Source organism: Leptopilina heterotoma, unplaced genomic scaffold (genome assembly GCF_015476425.1).
Source record: "Leptopilina heterotoma isolate Lh14 unplaced genomic scaffold, ASM1547642v1 Lhet_24, whole genome shotgun sequence".
Classification (NCBI taxonomy): Eukaryota; Metazoa; Arthropoda; class Insecta; order Hymenoptera; family Figitidae; genus Leptopilina; species Leptopilina heterotoma.
The window spans coordinates 2,928,396-2,952,307 of record NW_025110956.1 but is presented as its reverse complement, the minus strand read 5'-3'; the positions used below and the strand labels follow the sequence as shown (position 1 = coordinate 2,952,307).

Here is a 23,912-nt window from a genome sequence, read left to right as displayed (position 1 = left end):
AGAATCCAACAGAATAAGACGGAAATGTAGTTTAAAAAATATTGAATAAATTAGCGCTTTCTAGAAACGTCAAACTTTTCAATTTTTTCAAATTTCTCGTTTTTACTGGAGAATGTAAAATAACTAAATTATAATTTATAAAAAAGAGAAATAAAAAATTCCATTATCTTTAGGTTTATAACATAACTAGATTAATATGATGATAATTATTGAATATTTTTTCTATTATGGGGAATACATAAATCGAGCGAAACTTGTAGTTTTTCCCTCATGAGATTTCATCAACAGGGTTGCGCAGATCGATTGCGTGTCGGTTGGCACTGCAATAGTTTACGGTGGCTTCATTGTAATACAAATAATATCGACAGGCAAGAAACTAGTGCTCAAGAAAATAAAACGCTAATTATTTACAACTCTACCTGACATAACATAACAATTTATGAAGCAGATCTACATTAAGCATAGTCAATTTTACGAGTGAATCTTCCAGACAAAACAGGTCAATGAATATAAGTTAAGGTGAGAATTTCTAATAAAAATCTTTTATGTCACATGCTATGTGAACTAAGTACAAATTAAAATGCTTATCGAAAATCATTAAAATGTAAATTAAAATATATCGTGTAGAAAGACAAATAAATTTCATTACACATTTTAACCAAGAGGTTAAATTTTCACCAATTTTGTCCCATTTAGTAAATTCACAAATTCAACATTTTAATGTAATAAATTATTAACAAAAAATACAAAATATTCTTTAACAATAAAATAATTTTAAATTATCATTATTAATAAATGTGCAAGTTTAATTTTTAGAGTCATTACGTTTAAAATAGAAAATACGGGTGACTTATTCAGTTCACGACAAATCAAGGGTTAAGTTTATTGTTATGTGGGGAATATAGGTCAATTTTAACTATATTAATTGATAAGCAAAACTTTTCTTTGTAAAGTTTTATAAAGGACATTTTATACCTTTCAATCAAAAAGGATCAAGATTACATAACGAAAATTTGTACTACTTTTTAATTTATTTATTAAAATGTAAAAATTGATAAATTCAATTGTAAATAAAATATTTATAGCTAAATTATAAATTAATTAAATTAAATAATTATCTACTTCAAAAGTTTGTGATTCTTGCATTACTGCAATTAATATTTCTAACAATTTGCATAAAAATGCAAAACAATAAATATTTATTAAAAAAAATTAAATTCTTCCATACTTGGTTTATCTTAATCTTATCATTAAACATGCTTTAAAAATATCTGCAAAAGTTTTTATTCAAATTAAGGACAGGCAGTTGTGAGGCTGTACAATTTTTCGATTTAAATGTAACTTTATTTCAACTTTTAGCTTAAATCATTTTCATAACGCGGTGCTAAAAAGGGCACTTTTTACACCTTGTTATGAAAAGTATTAGTGCTCATATTACAAATATTTACGAAAAGTTGAACGAATAAGAAAAAATTTAAAGTCTATTAACAACAATAAGTTGTTTAAACAATTTCTTAACTTCAAAAACACTACAAAAAAACATTTGTTTCGATCAAATCCTGAGATAAGAACCCTACTGAAAATTCCTTTATAAGATCTTGTACAAGAAGAAGTAATCGGAAATTTCACATGATCTTCTGCATATTCTGGTGCAAGTATTTTGAAACTTTTGGTTTCCAGAATTTAAAAATGTTCTTGTACAGGGTTCCCTAGCAGCAAAGGATATTCTAGGAAATCCTACAGACGACCTAGTCACATCATCTGGAAATTAGGATATCCCAGGACGTCCCTGGAACATCCTCCGGATATAATAAATTCCAAATGTCCTTAGGACGTCTGGTAAACTATCCTCAATATCCTGATGTTTTTTAGGGTTGTTACAGTTTTTATTGATTTCAAAATTCTTCAAATTTTTCAGGGTTTTAATACCATTATTTAAAATTCTATGATAACTAAATAGTGCAGACATTACTCGCCATTACCCACACAGCACCGAAACTTTCCTAAAAATTTATTAAAGATTTACTTGCAAACTTCGAAGTATTTACTTGAAAAGTTTAGTGAAAATTTTGTAAAGATTTAAATGTCCCACTTCAATAAATGTTTAGCGTGAAACTTTCCTGAAAATTTAAAAAAAATTTTCGCCTACTGTATATAGGCGAAAATTTAATTTAAATTTTCAGGAAAGTTTTAAGTTACATTTTCGCTTATAAGAGAGAAGTCGAAAATTTAATTTAAATGTTCAGGAAAGTTTTAAGTTAAATTTTTAGGAAAATTTGACTATAAACATTTATTTAAGTGGGACATTTAAATCTTTACACAATTTTCACTAAACTTTGCAAGTAAATTTTTCGAAGTTTGCAAGTAAATCTTTAATAAATTTTCAGGAAAGTTTCGGTGCTGTGTGGGTAGTATACGTAACCGGAAGCGTAAATAATGCAATTATCAATATATACACGGAGAGAAAAATCTAGCTTTAATAGTATGACACTACCTATACTAATTTCGCATGGACTATAGTCACGCTTCAAACGCATGAAAACATACTGAAAAACCATGGTGAAGCGTGGACCCATGGTTTTTGGGTATGAATTCATGCGTTTGAAGCGTGACTATATAGTCATGCGAAATTAGTATAGGTAGTGTTATACTATTAAAGCTAGATTTTTCTCTCCGTGTAGAAGGTAAAATAATTTTTTTTGATTATATAATTGAACCTCCCAATTCTATAACTCGATCTGTTACAGTGCGCAAGTCCCTTGCGCAGCTGTGAGCTGACTCAACTAGGAGACTGTGAATGGTGCGTATAGATCGAGTTAAAAATTTGGTCACTGGAAAGACGTCATTATTGCCGTGTGGGTTTTAATACAGTGATTAATAATAATAACCTATAAGAATAACCTACAAGAATTTATATTATACTATATGATATATAGCATATATCTATTGCACCTTAACCCATTACCGAACAACTCGTGAAAATTCTTTGGTCATTTTCAAGCTACGTAATTATAAATAAAACGGTTGACAATTTATACCAGAGGTACATTTTCTAAAGGTTTTGGATGTGCTCTTTTCGATTCCGGTGTGAAAAATAAATTTCGTCGAAACCAAAATTAAATATGGCGGTTTTAATGTCAAAAAACAAAAAAAATTCATTTTTTCAAATTTGACATTTTTTTTACCTTGAAAAAGTGTAAGAATAAAATTCTATTTTCAACCATCGGTGCATAAAAAATATACACTTTCGAGAAAAGTAATGTAGAATTAAAAATTTTAAGATGGCGGACCAATATGGCGTCAAATCTAATGTAAAATTTAAAAATGTTGGGCAATATTCTTCATATTGCCGAAAAGTCAATGAATTCGCCTGAATTTTGTTACTCGGGGGTTTTCGGTGTTGCTGATTACGAATATGAACTTTATTTTCAAAAATTCAAAATGGCGGATCTAATATGGCGGACGAGTTTTACAAAAATTCATCGAATTCACTTGAAACTTGTCACTCAGGGGTTTTTGGGGTCGCTGATTACGAATATGAAATTCATTTTTAAAAATTTAAAATGGCGAATTCAATATGGCGGACTTATATCTTAAATTGATCAAATTCACTTGAAACTTGTTACTCGGGGGTTTTTGGGATCGCTGGTTACGAATATCAACTTCATTTTTAAATATTCAAAATGGCGGATTCAATATGGCGGACGAGTTTTACAAAAATTCATCGAATTTACATGAAACTTGTTACTCGGGGGTTTTTGGGGTCGCTGATTACAAACATGAAATTAATTTTCAAAATTTCAAAATGGCATGTTCAATATGGTTGACAAGAAACTTTAAATTTCATTCTATTGGATTAAATCTTGTAACTCGGGGGTTTGTAATCAGCGTCCCCAAAAACCCCCGAGTAACAGGTTTCAAGTGAATTTGATCAAGTTTAAAAAATAAGTCCGCCATTTTTAATTTTTGAATATGAATTTCATATTCGTAATCAACGACCCTAAAAACCCCCGTGGGACAAGTTTCAAGTGAATTGGATGAATTTTTATAAAACTCGTTCGCCATATTGAATTCGCCATTTTGAATTTTTAAAAATAAAGTTGATATTCGTAATCAGCGACCCCAAAAACTCCTGAGTATCAAGTTTCAAGTTAATTTGATCAATTTAAAAAATAAGTCCGCCATATTGAATCCGCCATTTTTAATTTTTGAATATGAATTTCATATTCGTAATTAGCAACCCTAAAAACCTCTGTGGGACAAGTTTCAAGTAAATTCGATGAATTTTTGTAAAATTCGTCCGCCATATTGGATCCGCCATTTTGAATTTTTGAAAATAAAGTTCATATTCGTAATCAGCGACACAAAAAACCCCCGAGTAACTAATTTCAAGCGAATTCATTGACTTTTCGGCAATATGAAGAATATTGCTAAAAAATTTTAAATTTTACTTTAGATTTGACGCCATATTAAATGCGGAAGATTTTAAGAGGAAGATTTTTTTTGGCTGACATTAATAGCTCGTTTTGCGTAGTTGGTTAGGTAGTTGTTTAGTAAGTCTTGTGCGTTTGTCGATGTCAGGTTCGAATTCTCGTCCCACCAAATTTATTTTCTAAGCTTTCTCTGACCCAGTAAAAAAAGAAGTATTGAGTGGAGCGTTTAGGAATTGAGTGAAGCTCTGAGCCAATACGGATTCGAGTAAAAACCGTATTGGGACGTTTGACTCAATCTTTTTTTCATCCGCCGAATACGGTCTTATTTTAGCATTAAAATTAAAATCACATGAGCAGAGTACACATTATAAATTGAAAGCACAATTGTCCTGGAATGTAAAAATGCCGATTTAGATAAGAAACTGTGAATATTTTTTATTTTTTGTTAAAAATTGGTAAAAGCAAAGTTTGACAAGCGCAACTGAATTTACCATGTGAATAAATGAAGTGGTAAGTTTAAATGGACGAAATGGACAAAAAAAATCTACTTTTACCGACAGAAAGTTCCTAAAGAATTGTGGTAAATTCAACAAAACAATGAAATTTCATTGTTTTCTAGGAACTTTCTGTCGGTAACAGAAGATTTCTTTTAGTCCATTTAAACTTGCCACTTCATTTATTCACATGGTAAAATCAGTCGCGCTTGTCAAACTTTGCTTTTACCAATTTTTAACAAAAAATAAAAAATATTCACAGTTTCTTATCTAAATCGGCATTTTTACATTCTAGGACAATTGTGCTTTCAATTTATAATGTGTACTCTGCTCATGTGATTTTAATTTTAATGCTAAAATAAGACCGTATTCGGCGGATGAAAAAAAGATTGAGTCAAACGTCCCAATACGGTTTTTACTCGAATCCGTATTGGCTCAGAGCTTCACTCAATTCCTAAACGCTCCACTCAATACTTCTTTTTTTACTGGGGAAATGTTAATAGTTCTATATAATTCTAAGTTACAATAAATTGTTAAGAATAAATTCTATAAATTTAAAAAAAAATTTATTGTCTGACCCATATAGGATCCTATAGGAAAGTATATGAATTCTTGTTGGTTACTCTTATAGGGTTCCACATAAGATTCTATATAGGAAACTATAAGTCATATCCTATTACATTCCCTTAGGAGACTTATAGGAATCTATAAAGAACCCTATTGGAAAAAGTATGTTTTCCCTACAGGAAATTTCTTGATAGGAACTTACATATGTTCCTATAAAGAATCCTATAATAATTTACATGGGATCCTTATAGGATTCCTTGTAGGTACCTAGGGAAAAAAACCTATTAATCAGGCCTTTTAGTGAATGAGACATTTTAAGAATGCGGATTTAAGCGATTTGCTTTTAATCGGTTTCGGGAAATTTGAATCGGAATATTTTTCAGACATTTTTGAATCTGTGTTTTCCCATTGACTAATTCGTCAATTTTATACACCTGAATAGTCTACGTTAGAGAAGCTAACCTTAAATTTTTCCAATAAGCATCTTCCAGTTAACAGCATAATAAAGCAAATGAGTAAAATTATTTTTGAAAAGGCAGTATGAAAATATAAAGTTCAATAAGAAAGTTTCGATACAGACTGAATCGTGTTAAATATTATTAAATAGGTACTATAAAGGTTATGTTCTTTTAATAACGTAGTGCCTTTTAATTTATTTTGAAATGAAAAAACGCGAATTGAAAGTGAAAGAAGAACTTGTAAATAATAAAACATTTATTTTGAAAAATAGTATAATATTAATTTATTTATCTGTAAACATTTTTATCATATACTATTCTCATTCGACGCCACCTCCGATTCATGTCACATTGTGAATCGGATAATAAAAAGTTTGTTATCCCGATTCAAATTATTGACGTCCTATTCAATAAGTAGTGCAAATAATCAGAATTAATCTGCCTTCGCCTTTTAAGAATGCAGATTCACGAGAGCTTTCGACCGATTCAAAACAAGCAAATAGGTTTTTGTTTCCTGGGTACTTATATAGGATTTTCCAGTAGGGCTCTAAAGCCGGAAATATAATCATATGACTAATTAATATATAAAGAATAATTTACAAATTACAAAAGGTCCGAAGATTTTATACAATAATTGAAGATATCACACACTACAAAATTACATAAATTTATGAAAAACTCATACTCTTTATTTCTACTTATCATATTTTTAATATATCGATTATCACGTGAATGTAGCCTTTAATTAAGAAAGGATTATTGGTGTTGAATTTAAACAATCATTTGTTCGATAAATCTGCCACGTCTGGGAACAAATCTGAATACTTATATTCTAAGAGCTAGCGATAGTTTTGGTCAAGGGATTTTTATAAGGCTTATATAATTGGAGGATAGGTTCCTTTTTCACTCCTCTTTACAAAAGGTAAGTCTGGCAGCACACATGCTTTGCGTTTCCACATATGCGAGACAGTTTAATATGTAGAAAATTTATTTTCATATTTCTAAGTGCCAGACCTACTTGATATTAAACCTTCATGCCTAAAATTCATTAAAATATTACTGCCAGAACTGTCAACCCCTGTCAATGACGAGCCAGATTCGTTGTTTATTAAAAAATAATTATGAAATTTCAAGCGTTTTTTATAAGTCTGTCTTTTTTCATAGGTAGTGTTCCACTGGTATATGTCACCATTAAAATGATAGACCGATATTCCCCTGCTAAATATATGAAAAAAATTATTAAAGTTGCAAAATTTTGAACGAAAAATGATAGCCGCTAAGGGAAGGGGATACTTCCGCGCTAGGAGAAAGGCGCGTGGAAAGGACAGCTCGAGAGTTTTTTTATCTTAATAGAATGTATAGGCGCATTTAATATGGTTCTGAGAATTGGCCTAACTTTTCGAAGCCAAACAAACAAAACATTTTTTTTTAAAAAAGAAGAAGAAGAAGAAGAAGTATAGGCGCATTTGACGATTTGACTACCTAACTCTAGAGCCATCCCTTCCACGCTCCCATAAGACGCTTGAAATTCTATAATTATTTCTTAATAAACAGCGAGTCTGGCACGTCATTGGCAGGGGTTGACAGTTCTGGCTGTAATATTTTATGATTTTTAGTCATAAAGATTTAATATCAAGTAGGTCTGGCACTTAGAAATATGAAAATAAATTTTCTACATATTAAACTGTCTCATATGTGAAAACGCAGGGCATGTGTACTGCCAGACTTACCTTTTGTAAAGAGGAGTGAAGAAGGAACCTATCCTCCAAGTATGAGCCTTATAAAAATCCCTTGGCCAAAACTGTCGCTAGCTCTCCGCCTATTATATCTAATCGAATTATACAAAGGACTAATTGTCAATATATGAAATAAATTTTCCGATTCTAACTTACAAAAAGGGCAGAGGCCCTCAAATGGTATAAGATATTTAGTTTTTTTAATAATAACTCTTGAGTTATACATATTTAAAAGTCTCAGTTGATCCCAAATTCGTTCATTGAAAATTTTCATACATTTAAAAATGTATGAGTCCTTTTCAAAACGAAACTCTAAATGTGGTAAGATCTGAAGACTGCTCGATGACCTCAAATAATCTCTGTCCCTGTCCCTCAGCCCTAAAACGTCCATTTTTCATGAAATAAAAATAATATTAATTAAATTGTGAAACTCTGCACTAGTACCCATTATGAAACGATGGTTTCTTGCATGTACGGGTATTTTAAATTGAAAGTCCCAATTATTTATTATATTTAACAATGTTCCCGGACCCCATCTGGCGAGCGAGTTTGCAGTAAATAAAAATCAGATCATTACAAATTCATAACACTTAAGCTGTTTTCCAGTAGCACGTAATGTTCCAGTAACATTGACAACATTGAGGCAATATTGGTAATGTTAAGGCAGTGTTCTTAATATTGCTGTAATATTACGTGCTGCTGGGGTTCTTGAATGTTTTTAAATTTTCTTAGAAATCTTAACTCGAATGTTTTGAGAAAAAAGTATTTACGTTACGCAAAAATAATTCACCGTAACGTTCCAATACGGTTTTCCCGCGAAACCGCATTTAGTTTAAGTTACCACCAATACAATTCCGCTCTTCTAAAATACTTTTTTTTATTAGGATTGAGTCCATGTCTTAATTTGGTTGATATTCAGATAGACAATTTTCGCTCGAAAGTTATCTAGTTTTCTTTAAATACGGGTCTAGAAAGTACAGATCAATTTAGAGCAATTGTTGCATCCTTTAAACAAACAATTATTTTTAGTTAAAAAAGTGATTTTTAAGGTTTTATTGTGGACCGTAACATACTACCAAAGTAGGAAAAGCTTCTTGTCAGTCATACCCTATGAGAGCTAGAAATACGAACTTATACGAATCCCATACTTTTCTATGTTTGACATGAAGCTTTTTTTATTGAATATACTTATCGGAACTTTGATTCTTCTTGTTATTAATAAATTAATTTCTTTTAGAAAAACGAAATTCGTAATTAACAACAAGTCGGTTACTAAAAATAAGTCATGAACCACCAAATTGTTCACTATTACAAAAATTATAATAATTGAAACATGGAATCTAAGGAAGACAGCAATCACTTCAAACTTGGACATGCCCCAATGGCTTCATTTGAAGATTTTACTGACGATGCAGATAATGTAAGTAAAAAATGATGCTTTTTTAAAATATACAACCAGTATTTTTTGTCTACTTTATATAAGGTAGTGCCGGTTTTTGAGCCTATCATTAAATAGTCATGTACGGTGACATAGACTTGTTTTGAAAATATGCTAAATTTTATATGAACCCTCGGAGCACATTAGGGGTTTCTCAGACCCTATATGATTTTTCACAAAAAGTATTTTATTTATATTTTTAAGAAAAAATTTTAATTTTACAAACTTTTTCTACAGTATTTAAACTATATTTTAAATAATTTTTTAATTTGATAGGATGAACAGTCTGAATGTGATTAAGCTGTAAAAAAATGATCAAAAAAAAATATAGTGGTGTGTTCCGAGAGTTAGGAAGATACATCAGTCGTAACGCAAAAAGCTTTAATTAAAAAAAAGTTATTAAGAACTCTATCAGTAATCAGACATTGCTGTGACATCTTCATGAAATGAATGAAATCTGGTTACTTTCACAAGTACAGTTCTTTTGAAATGCAAAAATGAAATTGATTTACATTTATTATAAGATTATCTAGTTTCCAATCGAATGTAGCTGATTACGAATAAGGTAAAAGTACCAATTATGGGACGCTATTTAAGCTAAACTAAATTTCTATGATAAATTTCTTGGAATCGGGAGTGTTAATATGAATAATTAGGGTATAGATTGAAAGATTGATATGTTATGAATAATATTTAGACCCTAAAATGGTTATTTTTCATGAAATAAAAATAATATTAATTAAATTATGAAACTCTGCACTGCACTAATTATGGGACTATGATTTCTGTATGTACGGGTGTCCCATAATGAATGTTCCTATTATGAGACATTTATTTAATTCAATAAGTAATTAGAATTCTATTGACTTATCCTAATAATTTGAATATTAATTATAAAGAATAAAATACAATAAACAAATTCTGGTTTAAAAAATAATTATAAAACTAATTTTTCTGGTAGAAAATTAATGCGAAAAAACTGAAAATATTTGAGGTTATGTTTGCTGTATATTTCCTGTGTGTCTCATAATAGGGATAGCAAATAATAAGTGCACCTAATGTGGGACGGTAGTCTGACGAAAAACTTGGCTTACCTTAATTTAAAAGCTAAAATGCAAATAAACATTTCTTATTAAATTAAATGCTATACACAAATAATTATTCTTTTAACGTGTAAAATTTTTTGAAATAAGTAGAAATTTCTTATGACCAATTTTAATTGCATTTATTTTATTTTTTGTAATACTGTCTCATAATAGGGACAAAATTGTAAATTGTCCCATAATTGGGACCTTTACCTTATGTCTTATAAAACATGTAATTTTGAGGGAAATGCATTTAAAGTTTAACTATATACACTGAATAGTTTTTAAATAATTGTGATCAGTCATCAAACATGTAATTTTGAGAAAAATTCATTTAAAGTTTCAACATCCTTTTGCGCCTAAGATGAAGCACTCGATGCTTCGTGTTTTACGTTCACAGTTATAATGAGATTTCCTATTCACTGTCATCTACACTCCATTGAAAATCTGTGGAGATGTGAGAACTGGTGAAAAAACCCGAAATACCGAAGAAAAGGAAAGAGGAATACACAAATAGTGAGGTGCAGCTGACGCTTGGTCACTAATTTCACTGGATCAACTTAGAAATGTTCATACATACTTCTTAGAACATATAATTTAATAAAATGCAAAAAATCATTAATTTTTTGAAATTTATAACTAGGGTACTCCATTTAACACTTTACCAAAGAAAAATAGTGATCCAACATAGAATAACACCTCTAATCGTAAATAGTCAACTTTTACGTGAGAGAGAAAATGATACAAATAGGTTTTGTCTTTTTTATGCTACGGTAAAGCTTACGATTTACAATTAGAGATTTTATTCTGCTTTGGCTCATACATTCTGCAACAAAAGTCCATTGGAAACCAGTTAAACCATATTTTTTAGTTTATAAAAAAGATATTTCCAGTGGTCACGACTGAATTAGTTTTTTTAAGACATTGAACAAATATGTCATCTTAGAGATGTCCAGAAGACGTATTAAAAACATCTTATGTCCAGTGCTTACGCGTATGTAAATGGTAAAAACATTGATAGAATTAACGTTCTTTTACATTCAACTCTAAAATGTTTAAAAAATTATATTTTTAATCTTTCAACCTTATCTCATTATTCGATAAATTAATTTACTATATTTATGTGCATTTAATCGTAGGAAGAACACCTCGGTCGATTGTCTGGAACAAGTCGATCTGGAACTTCTAATCCGAAAAGCTCTCTTCAAACTTCAAGCACACCCAGAATTGATATAAGTCGAGCAAGTAGCTCATCCCATCACGAAGATAGCTGTAACTCTAGGGAATCTTCACCAGAACGAGAACTTCTTGCAGGTACTTATTGATAGTAATATATTTATGTCGTATAAATATCATTTCATCAAGAGATATATTCTTTGGGCATATTGGATCACTGTAAACGATACTCATTGTCAGTAAAAAAAACTCATAAGGCGAATTGGGCAAAAGATCTGCTCATCCTTCATCCGGAGATCTATTTGTGAAAAAGATTTGCTTTGTTGATCATTCACCACAGACGGGCTAAATGTCACTAAACTGATACTTACACTCCTTCTTGAATTCAGTTCGCCGATTTGATTTGCACATTCTTGATGCAGACTTTGCGATGATTTTTTATTTTCTTGAATACATCTAACGAATTGTTGAAATCCTGAGGTGATTCCTCCATGTTTGAACTAAAAACTATCTGTCTACTTCCTGGTTTTGATAACCAGATGGTGCTTCACGCTAGTAGTTAAACAAATAATCTTTAGAATTCCTGTGATACTAATATCCAAGCAAATTATTCTTATTTTATAAAGTGTAGAAAAATTGCAGGATAGTTGGATTTATTACAAAGCTAATTAATCAACCGGTTTAATTCGTCAAATGCCTATCTAATAATTCCTTTATTACTGGGTACATAATAGTACATTATGCAACAAGAGAGATAAGCTACCTCCCATATTGCATACGGCTATGCTTTATGTAACAATGTCGCATTATGGTCACTCTATACTTCCTGTCTGTGTCGGTGCATACTAAGTTCCTCCATATAACCCAGCTGGTCAATAAGGTGCCCATTATTAAATACTGGGGATATTTTTTACATCATTGAATATGGATATACCGCTCTCTAAATTTCTGTTAAATTTTTAAAGCAACAGCTTTCAAATCAATTAAAAAAGCTTACATATAATATTTAGTTAACTTAGAAATTAATCTTTTTAGGAGGTGAACCACCTGATGGATGTAACATAAGATTAAATTACAAGGAAGATGATCAAGACTTAAGATCCTCTACAGAAGAATTGGATCTGCCAGATCCAATTCATGAACAAGACTTTAAGAGAGAAGCTAAACGAACTACGAAAAGATTGAAGGAAGATAAACTCCGTTCTGAATGCTGCATTTCAATGAAATCCCAGGAAAGAGAACGTAAAGATAGCAATTGTTCAGAAATAATATTACTGAATATAAGTGGAAGAACTTCGCGGCTGTCATCAGTTGGAAGTCAAGGGTCCGGGCATTCTGGAAAAATGTCAGTGGCATCAAACGTGTCTTCGAGGTATTATTATATTGGAAAATATTATTAGTTGACATTTTGGTTGACGTTTGGGTTGGTTACTTTTTAAAATAAAAAGCACCTGCTTTTTCTTTGTTACATGTTTTATTACTTTTTAAACGAATATGAAGTAATATATAAATATAAAAGATACCTTAAACATCTGAAAGGTACTATTGAATATACCGATGACTTTAAGAATTCTCATGAGGAGATTAGTGGAATATCAGACAAGGTTTTCGACAATCGAACACAGTTTCTTGTAATAGTCTACTTTTATTAGTTGAACTCTCATCTATTAATTTGTTTTATGAGACTGTACCCTAAGAACTACATAGAAATATTTACGCAACGTCGTTTTCTCTAAAATTTTCAACCACACAAAGCGGAAGAGAGAGAGAGAGACTGAGACCGTTTTGTATCAACCCCTTCCTTCCCACTATCCGATCTGCTTGTAGCACAGGAAAACTGTTTTAAAATTGAAAAATATTAAAAAATTAAATCTTTAACAAAAGTGTTATTTTAATCAACGTAATGTGATAATTGATAAATATTATTTGATTTTCTAAGTATTTTTAACATAAAATATTTGCTTTTTGAATAACTGTAAACTAAAGTATGATTTTATTATTAGGTCACCAAGTCCACATAAATGTCTTTTGGAAACATCTTTTTGCGGTCACAGTCCAACTCAGTTTAATAATTTAGAACCAACAAAAATTGAAATAGAAGATATAGAGAAAATTCTTTTAGAAAGAGAAGCTGATACTACTAAAGCTTTAATTCCAAATGACATAAAAGTACAAACTATGGGTGGCAAATTTAAACCAGATCCTCTTGACAAGCCTAGGAGACGTGGGCGTGAGGAACGAAAAGAATTTTTCAGAAGAGAAGTGGAAATTACAAAGAAAGTACTTGAAGAAGCTAATATAGAGGTAATTAGGATATTTGATACTTTTTAAATTTGTGAATTATGAGAAACACTTAGAGATAAAACCTTCTAAAAATAATTATGAATAATAAATTATTATGGAAAATAATTTTGCAGGTGCGTGTTGTTCGAAGAGAAGTGCAAGAAGATATTCAAAAAGAAAACAATGAAAATGAATTATTAAAAGCAACTGGAGATTCATATAGTTCAATGCATAATCTTCATACACTAAGAAGAGGTACCAGTGGTTCCATAAGAGATTCCGATGGAGACTCAAAAGATTCTAAGAAAAACAGTTTTGTTTCCTTATTCAAGGTATAGTTATTATTTTAATTAAAAACTATAAATTTGTTTGTAATTTTTATGGGCCTTTCTGAAATTGGACAAATGTTATGAGCGAACGACTACTCATCATGCGAGCATTTGAAAATTAATGTCTCGTCTTGAAAATACATTCTAATTTGGATAAAGTTGCGTTTGAAAGTGCAAATTACCACAAAAAATAATTATCAACAATTATAAAAATATCAATTCCTTAAATAAATATTTTTTGATTGCATCTTTTACAATATATATTTTTTGATTTTTAAATTATTACCATTTTTCTGAGTTAGAAGTCACTTCTGACTCAGCAAATATTCTACCTTTACTGAACTCTCGCAGCGAGAAATATTACGTATAGATAAAACTGTAATATAACATTGTAGATTTGTAATATTACAGTAATGTTACTATAATATTAAAGTATCTGTTGGTGGTTTTGTTACAAGTAATATTACAGGGTACCTTCTAAATTTAAATTAGTAAAATTTCTAATAATTCAATCCGTACATTTATTTTTAACTAACGAATCAGTTGAATCTTGCAAATTACTGATCTAATCAATGATCTTACTAGTGGTCAAAATGGATTTAATAAACGATATAAAATATGCATCAGTGACTCTTTATTTTCTCAGTTCAAAATTCTTGTACAATATGCTTCTGCAGAAGTTTATAATCATCAACGGTGTTGTGTAACAGCAGCTAATAAGATGATATGTATGTAAGCAGTTAAATTACATATCCAATACTTACCTATAGTAAAAAAGAAAGTATTCGGTAGAGACGTTTCGACGAGTGTCCCATATTATAAAAATGACAATTTCGAAATGAAACTGAAAATTTGTTAAAAACTGATAAAAGCAAAATTTGATAGCGCTACTGTATTTCTACCATGTTAATCAGTAAAATGGTAAGTTTTAGTAGAGTAAAAAGAATTTACGTTTACAGACGCTAAGATTCTAGAAATAGTTCTACATTCAAATGGAAATAACAAATGAATAAAGGTAAGTACAGTGCCCAGTAAACGAAAAAGGATTGATGCGAATTAAATTGATTTCATAGAGCTATGTTGCAGTTCTCCTGAATTAGATAGACCGTGTTGAAGTTCCTAATCCTTCTTTTTGAACCAATTTAGTGGGTAAATTTGGTCATATAAAAAATATCATCAGCATAACAGAAGTAAAAATTGTTATTAAACAATCAAAAGGACAAATCATATAGTTTTTGTAACGATTTCCGTAACCTATTACCGCTTTCGTAATTCCAGGTAGACGTTTTTTTCAATACTATAAGGTGATGCCTTTTGGCTTACACTCGGCATCCGCGAGGTTCCAAAGAGTAGTAGAAAAGGTTTTGTGCCCGGAACTTGGAGCTTCGGCGTTTGTGTATCTCGTCGACGTTATTGTGTAACGAAGTGTTTCGTTACTTACTCTGTGAAATTTGTCATGTGTAGGGAAAGTATATTTGGAAGTATAGAGAGTCTGTTTCCCGCCAAAAAGGTGTTCGAATTTAGATACAAGTAAACGCTAGAATTCACAATAAAATCCGGAGTTGGAGGTTGCTGCATCGCAACGAGATCTTCTCAGCGGAATTACCCTTCGATGAGTTTATTAGTTTCATAGTTGTGTAGAGATCGAGTAATTTGGTTCAGCGTGTGTAAAAATTGAAATTGAGGGAAGACGATGCAAGTTGAGATATTAGAAGATTTAAATATATTAATTGATTTCTCCCGTTACAATTGTTTGAGGAAATTCAGTTAGCGAAAACTAAAAAAACGTTAGGCGCGTACTGAAACGGTTACTCGTAGCTAATTTGAAAATTAATCCGAAGAAATCGGAATTTTCCAAAACGCGAATTACTTATTTAGGGCACATGGTTGATTGCAATGGCATTCACACAGACACCAAGAAAATTAAGTCAATGACCGAATTTAAAATACCTAAAAATATTACTGAACTTCGCTGCTTTATAGGAATGCTTTCGTGGTACCGTCGTTTCATTCCCGATTACTTAACGCTTTCAAAACCACTGTCTACTTTAGTCAAAAAGAAACCAAAGTGGAATTGTACGAAAGAAATAACGACGCCTACGAATCATTGAACCAATTTTGTCTGTTCCCAATTTTTAAGTTCCTTTTTGTCTACAAACCGACGCGACGCCAGCAAATACGGTTTCGGCGCGGTATTAACTGAAAGTATAGACGGAAGGGAGGTGGTGATAGCTTACGCCGCAGTAGAACCCTTAACAAAACCGAACTAAATTACTCGGTAACGGAAAAAGGATGTTTAGCCGTTGTTTTATAGGCGTTGCGATAATGCGTTATTATCTCGAAGGTTGAATAACCTTTGAGATTCACCCTCCGTGAATGAATTCATGGTGATGACCGATCATCAATCGTTAAAATGGTTGCAATCAATGTAAGTGGTACAAAAATATATTAAAATCGACTCTTGCAAACCCGGATCATTATCTAAAGTTCGCTGTAAAAGACGGCGCGTTTTACCGGCACATGCACCATTCTTTGAAATTTACCTGCAACGCGACTCATCCATAGGAGTACGTGTCTATGGATCTTATCAGTCCTTGAGTCCAATCTTCTTCTGGCTTCAAATATTTACTGGTTGTAAAATCGTAGGACTAGAAATGGTGGTGATAGTGTTGTGCAAATTATGTTTTAAATTACTTGGACGTAAACGTCATTTTGGCATATCATTCTGCCTATTATATGTGTACAACATGCGAGATTTTTTTGCCTTTGAATGAAAGAAAATTGAATCGTAATATTTTCTAAAAAGCAGTATTATCCTTCTCATTCTATAATGTTTAAAATCCTAACTTTGTAAGGGCCAGTTTCACCAACTCCGATTAAAAGTTAATCAATGATTAAAGTCAATCATGATTGGTCGGTTAAGGATTTAACCATTGATTAATTTTTAATCGGAGTTGGTAAAACTGGCCCTAAAAGTGAAAATTTTATTTTCTAAAAGTTTAAATGTTTCATTGTTTTATTTAATCATAGGATAAATCTTAATACAAAGACACTACATAATCGTTGTAACAGTTTCGCGCCACATACTCACCGGGTTACGGTTGAACACTGGTCATGCAAGATAAGTTAATGAAATGGGTCCAGTTTTGCCCTTTACACGAACCAAAAACACGTACGATAATTCAAGCTTTTAATAAAAAAACTCTTTTACGTTACGGAACTCCAAACGTCTTAATAAACGACAACAGAACCCAGTTAACGTCTAAGGATTAAACAGAATGAATTAATCAAAATTTTCGGGATTACACACCAACGAACTCCCGTCTACTCTTCGCAATGCAATGTAATCCCGTGGAGAGAACCAACAAGACAATAAAAATAATCACAGCACAGAACGTAGGGGGAAAGCAAAGAAAGTGGGATAATTATTTATCTGAAGTACAATTTGCGATAAATTCCTCAAAAAATGAGTACTAAAATTTCGCCGGCGTATCTGAATTTTCATAGGGAACTAACTCCGCCTAATACCCTCATCCGTTCGAAAATATGGTTAACAATTAATTAGATATTAAAATTATACTATAATTAGTTAATTAAACTGTAATTCGTGAAGGAAACTTCATTAACATGTATATTTATTTATAATCATGTTTATTTTGGATAGTTCCACACTAACATTCATTGAGAGCGAGCGTATTTTTTAGAATTTCACTAGTATTAGTTATTTCTAAAAGTTATTTTTATTTTAAAATTTTTCAATTTTTTTATATGCTTAGGATACACGCATTTAATTGTGTTGTATTTCATTTGGGCTAAATTTTTCACTGATTTTAATAATTGTTAGCTTGCTGAGTTCCCATGTCTTAAGTGTCTCTATTTGCACATTTTGTTTTATCTCGTGTTGGTCTTCATGTGTGTGTTATTGCAAAGTTATTAATTTTCTGTATTTCCCTGTATTGCGCAGAAAAAAAGTTTCTGCATGCGTGAGGAAATATTAAATATTAAACTTGAATGACAATTACAGACAATGTTTAGACATTATTGTCATACAATGTTCAACTTGGATTGTACGTGTCAACATTTATAATGGCGGATCCAAAATGAAAGTCGAATATTTTTTTTCTAGTAAAGAAGTAGCTAAAAAAATTTGTGTTTAAAAGATGATTATAATATTACTAATTTTGTTTTAGATAAATATTTAAATTTAATTAATTAATAAATTTTAAGCCTGGATTTTTACATCCAAAAGCTTGGGAATACTTTCTTTTATTTCTTTGGTTCAATTTTGATTAAATAAGGAATATTGAATTTAAGCGATATATACATTTACATTATTCTTTCCTTTTCCTCTCATTTCTAATACCGCGTTTTTTTCATTTAAAATTAAATAAAAAGGCATTACGTTATTAAAAGAACATAATCATTATAGTACCTATTTAATAATATTCAACGCGATTCACTTTGTATCGCAACTTTCTTATCAAGCTTTATATTGTCATAGTACTTTTTCAAAAATAATATCTTACTCATTTGCTTTATTATGTTGTTAACTGGAAAATGCTTATTGGGAAAATTTAAAGTTAGTTTCTCCTACATATCCAGTGTGCACGTTCTAGAACTGTTCTAGTAGAACAATTAATGGAAATAAAGAACAGTTCTAGAACGGTTCCAGAATTGTTCCAGTACGTGCACAGTGGGTAGATTATTCAGGTCTATAAGATTGACGTATTAGTCAATGAGAAAACACAAATGGCCGCTTAAAAATCCACATTTTAAAATGTGGATTTTTTCCCCTGCGTACAGTTTAAAAAATATTTAACGCTCGCTGGGATTGAACCCTCATTCAAACGCTCCGAAGTCTCATACGCTAACCACTATGCTTTGCATGCCAAAGTTAGGCCAACCTTTAAACTTTGGCGGCCGAACTACATTAGCACCTAGGTTGATATATTTAAACAGATATACAGAAAATTTTAATTTAATCTAGTTTAAATATATGTTGTAAAGTAGAAAATATTCATTTATACATTGTTACCATTGATTTTTTGTGTTAATTTGCACTTTTTTAATTACTTAACATAAATTAATATCCGTTTCCTAATTGGATATTATTCAGTATTTCCGGTATAAATCTATTGTATTTCTAACTGAAACATTCGGCATTACTAAAAGTATATTTATTTTTATTAAAGGTAAAACATGGTAATGAATTCACTGAGCCTCAAACGCCTTGCGTTTGTTCTAAAACTCGACGGAATTCATCAGTCAAAAGAAAGGGGTCATTTGATAATCTAAAAAAGTTTCATAAATGTCGAGAAAAATTATGTGCTGATCAAAACCGACCAGTTAGTATTGAGGCAAGAAGTAAAAGTCTGTTTTCTTCCACATTAAGTATTTTTCGAAAGAAAGAAAGAAAGAAAAATTCTGAAGCCACTTCAGAGAGTGAAGATAATAATGAAAAAGTTAAGTATTCTACTCCAAAGTGTTTAAATGATAAAGAATTGTCTTTTAAGTCAATTCAAAATTATACAGAAAATCAACATACAATGCAGTACTCTTCTGCTAACTATAATGAAAGTGAAAAAGTTTTACCTTCCGAAAGCATATCAATGCCTGTAGAAAGTCCAACACAGCTTTTAGACGAATATGACTTACAGCATAGATTAGATAAAAATGACAATACCACTGACAATGCTAAATTTAGTATTGAAGTTGATACTCACTGCCCGATTAAAAAATCTTCTCAATGCATAGAACAAGTAGCGTCAAATTATTTGGAAAATTCAACGACCACCAAAGACATTGAATACAATGAATACATAAAACCTGATTGTGATGACCGAAAATCTGCTCCTAATGTTAGTTCCACGAAAAGAGGAAATTTAAGAGTAAAGAGAAGATGTAAGGAACCTCAAGAAAGAATAGATGTGTCGTCAGAGGAAAGTATTGAATCTGTTTACGTTAGTTGTCAAAAAATACAAAGAAGGAAGCAAATTATTCATGAGCAAGATCAAATGTCTTTACAGTTTCAAAATCAAAGTCAAAAAGAAAGTAATGAATTAGAATTAGAGCATAATAGTTCCGAATCTGAAAAAGATTCCGAAATTGAGTTTCTAAAACAAAAAACAGAAAGAGGTTTCGAAGGAGCTTCTGATGAAGGGAAAAGTTTATTTTATGAAGAAAGCTTTGAAGAAGATTACTGTATCTTACCTGCAACTCTAATTAAAGAGAAAGACAGTTCTGTCAATACGTTACCTTCTAGAGGAAGACAACTTGAGTTGAGGTATGTTCTGTTAATAATTCATTGTATTACATAAATAATAAGCAGGAATAGGTTTTTAATCTGTAATATATAAGATGCGTCGCTAAAGATGTTATTTTTGATAACATAATGGAACATATTGGAGAAAGTACTTGTATGTTAAGTATATACTAGAGAGACAAGCTCCACCTGATAAATTAAAAATAACGGTTATTCCCATGACCCTTGCACACTTGTAAATATCTAGTTTTATATTGGCATTTTACTTTTATGCTTGTCATCTAACTTTATGTTCTGGAGACATTAATGCGATAATGTTAATTAAAACTTTTGCCTTATGGCATCAAAGAAGTTCAATCTTGCCCTGTTTGATTATTCATTTATGAAACTTTTCGACTGCACGTCACTTTAATTTATTTAATTTCATTTCAGAACGGTACCCATTGAGAGACCTCGATCGGCGACACCGATTAATCCAACTCTACTTGACAATTTTGTTATGCATACATCTTTGGACGAACCATGTGCCGAAAAGATGAAAATATTTTTACCAAGAGGAGAAAGTTGTAAGACAAAGAGCCATCGAAAAATGTCGGCCAACACTTTCACAGAATTTGCGGGTAAAGTTCAAGATAAAGTTCAAAAAAACATAAGCAATACACCAAAGTCTCCATCGATACCATTAAAGTTACTAAATGTCCAACCTAGTAATTGGATTAATTTTGATGAGATTCCGGAAAAACGAAGAATTCCAAAACGAATTCAAACAATTCCACAATCAGAAGAAGAGGATAAAGTAAAAACTTTTAATTACGTGCAACCTGAAGAGTGCAGGTTTGTTAATTTTCTTTTGCATACGACCCTGATAAAAATGCCGGATGTGATTTGGGAGCTGCATTTATAGATTTCATATACATATATGACAGATGAGAAAAGATATAAATTTATCTCGGTTTTATATGAGGGAGATCCGACTTTTTTTACGAAAATCGAATTTTTTTTATTAAATTGATTATTGGTTTAGATTCCTTTTCCTCTCATGAAATGGATAATGATTTTAAAAATTTTAATTGGAGATTTTCATAAAGTGGACGCTTTTTAAAATGTTCGTGTTTTCTTGACAGAAATTCATACAGTGGATTCAATACGTCTAGTTATGTGTTCAAATCATATTAGGCTTAAATTGAATATTAGAAAGTCCTTACTTTATTTGGGCATAAAAAATTCTTTTTAAAATAGGACGATTTCTGCCTTTTTTTGTGCAGTGTGAATGTGCAACATAATATGAAATTAGAACAATTTCTTAAAAATCGTTTAACATATTTGATTTCTTATTTTTAACTTTGGATGTTTGATGTCAGATTCGCTTAAAATCACCTCACAATCATGAATGCTACTGCAGCACGCTTGTCATCTTTAAGTTAACTAGTTTCTGACGATGTTTTATAAAATTCATGTACAAGAACACGATCATCTTCACATACATGTGCAATCGTAATGAATTTCTTTTACTATTGTTAAGTTGTTAATTTCTATCCAATTAAATTCTCTGTAACCACGTAAAACCAGACTCTGAATTCCCTTTAATGCCGTTTAAGGGAATCAAGTTAATTAAAGGTCCATTAACTCCGCAACTAATGATTCCCTTAAACGTCATCAAAGGTCATTAAAAGGATTTTGTGTGGAATTTGACATAGAAAATAAATAATTAAAAACTATTAGGTAACCGTTAAAAAGTTTTATTTAAGATTTTAACCAGGGATTTACCATAGGATTTAACAGGGATTTTTTCATAGAAAAAGGTTTGGTTTACAAGTTGATTCCTACTTCAAATCATGTTTCAATTTCATATACGATTTGATATGGCAACCCATCCAGATATCTTTATGAACGTAGGAATTATAATCAATGTTCACATAAGATTCCATATAGATTTCCATGTTGGAATTTTCTTAAACATTTAGTCGATGCATATTTTATATTTACTTTAGATTAAATAAAAAAAAATCGTAATAAATTGTAATAAGCCTCAAGATGCTTATAAAATTATAGTGTGCAGAATGTAGAAATGTAAAATAGATTAATTTTTACGTAATGTAATATTTTATTTTAATATTTTTTTAAATTTAGATGTAATTGCCATGAAATGCAAGCAGAAGCTTTGATGGAAAGAAACGGAGAAGTATCGTTACTTGGTCAGTCTTGCACAAATTCCGGTGGACGTTCATGTAGTGGTGATAACTGTATCGTAACTAGAAACTGGAGTGATCGCACAAGCATATTCAGGTAAATCCACATTGAAAGAATTTTAGCACTTGAATGTTATAAATAATACGGGAAAAAGAGAATTAGATTAGGAGTGGGATAAGGAAAAACAACACTAGGTTGATTTTGGTTTAATCCCGTTAACAATCGTCAGAGCTGACGATTTTCCCGTCTTTAACTTATTATGTTACAAGATATGTAAATTTATATAATAATAATATTAGTAATAATTAAAAGAAACGTTGTTGTTTTGTTTACAGTGACAGCTCCTTAGAATGCGGCAGTAGCTTTGAAGATTCACCATTACTAGTGACTCCAAAACAATCTAAACCTTTCAGTATGGATCTAGATGTGAAATCTAATAGATCAAGTACTATATCACAAGAGGAATCAGGTGGTACTTAAAAAAAGTTGTTCATCTCTTAATTTATGATGAAAGTTTAACATTGATCGAATTTTACAAGTCATAGAGTTATTAAACTTTATGCTTCAGAAGACAAGCCTTGAAATTTTATGAAGTGATGAAGATTTTTAAACTTCTTATAAATGATTTAGTACCTGATGAAATAAGTACTGTATATTTATATTAGGATTGCAATCGCTTGATTTTCAAAGAAAGCAGAAATTTAATTCGCAATATCCCATTGTATACTTTTAGTTTACATTGCTCTTATTATAGCAAAATCTTAAAAATAAAAATTAATTAGAAACTTTCGAAGAATTATTATTTAATTCAATTATTACATATTATATAATAATATATCAAATATAATATTATATATTATTTAAATATTATTAAGATTTTCATCTTCTCCTTTAATATTAAAGTTTTACTAATGACAATTTTTTTATTGTTTCGTATTTCTTACTCTATATAGTATTTAAAAAATACGACTGAAAAATGTATAGGATTCTGTATTAATGTATTCTATTGAATTAGCAAATATACAATGTTATATCTGAAAAGAAGTTGCTCTTAAAGGTTCAATGCATTTTTATTCATATGCTAAAAGACTGACGACAGTAAAAAGCTGAATAATAGAGGAGAGAAGAAGAAATTACTGGAGTTAATAAGGCTGTTGAAAGTGCGAACCTGTAGTAGACTGATAAAAATAGAAAGTGGAAGGACCATTTGTTTATATCTTTAGTAAAAGTATGATAAAAAACAAAATAGCTATCTGCATCCTTCCAGCAGATTTTTAATAATAATAATATACATAGACGTTCATTTATTGTAAAAAATAAAAATTATGAAAGTTTGAAATATTTAAATTTATTGACCCAAAACTTTTTAAATATGTACCTAAATCTAAATCTATTTGAGGTGCATTTTATTTAAAACCAAAAATCAGCCAAGACATTTCCTTTGGAAAAATTGATATTGGT

General features: G+C 30.6%; 1 protein-coding gene across 2 annotated transcripts; it reads left to right on the top strand.

The window, feature by feature from the left end:
- The first annotated feature begins 291 nt into the window (after positions 1-291).
- Positions 292-23,238, top strand: LOC122502939. 2 transcript variants are annotated; one of them, XM_043613295.1, is made up of 11 exons: positions 2,611-2,684; positions 2,748-2,800; positions 8,926-9,108; positions 11,351-11,525; positions 12,423-12,759; positions 13,391-13,691; positions 13,805-14,002; positions 19,192-20,282; positions 20,694-21,095; positions 22,392-22,547; positions 22,787-23,238. In XM_043613295.1, the coding sequence occupies exons 3-11, from the start codon at positions 9,022-9,024 to the stop codon at positions 22,929-22,931; spliced, it is 2,892 nt and encodes a 963-aa protein (XP_043469230.1). In that variant the 5' UTR covers positions 2,611-2,684; positions 2,748-2,800; positions 8,926-9,021; the 3' UTR covers positions 22,932-23,238. The 2 variants fall into 2 exon arrangements, with proteins under 2 accessions (XP_043469229.1, XP_043469230.1); XM_043613294.1 differs by lacking the exons at positions 2,611-2,684; positions 2,748-2,800 and adding an exon at positions 292-519.
- Positions 23,239-23,912: the final 674 nt, after the last annotated feature.

What these genes read in the sequence shown, in the direction of transcription:
- LOC122502939 (XM_043613294.1), top strand. Translation starts at nt 9,022, where the DNA reads ATGGAATCTAAGGAAGACAGCAATCACTTCAAACTTGGACATGCCCCA. An exon ending in GGAAGACAACTTGAGTTGAG is followed by an intron (nt 20,283 to 20,693) that starts GTATGTTCTGTT and finishes ATTTCATTTCAG; the next exon opens with AACGGTACCCATTGAGAGAC. An exon ending in GATCGCACAAGCATATTCAG is followed by an intron (nt 22,548 to 22,786) that starts GTAAATCCACAT and finishes TTTTGTTTACAG; the next exon opens with TGACAGCTCCTTAGAATGCG.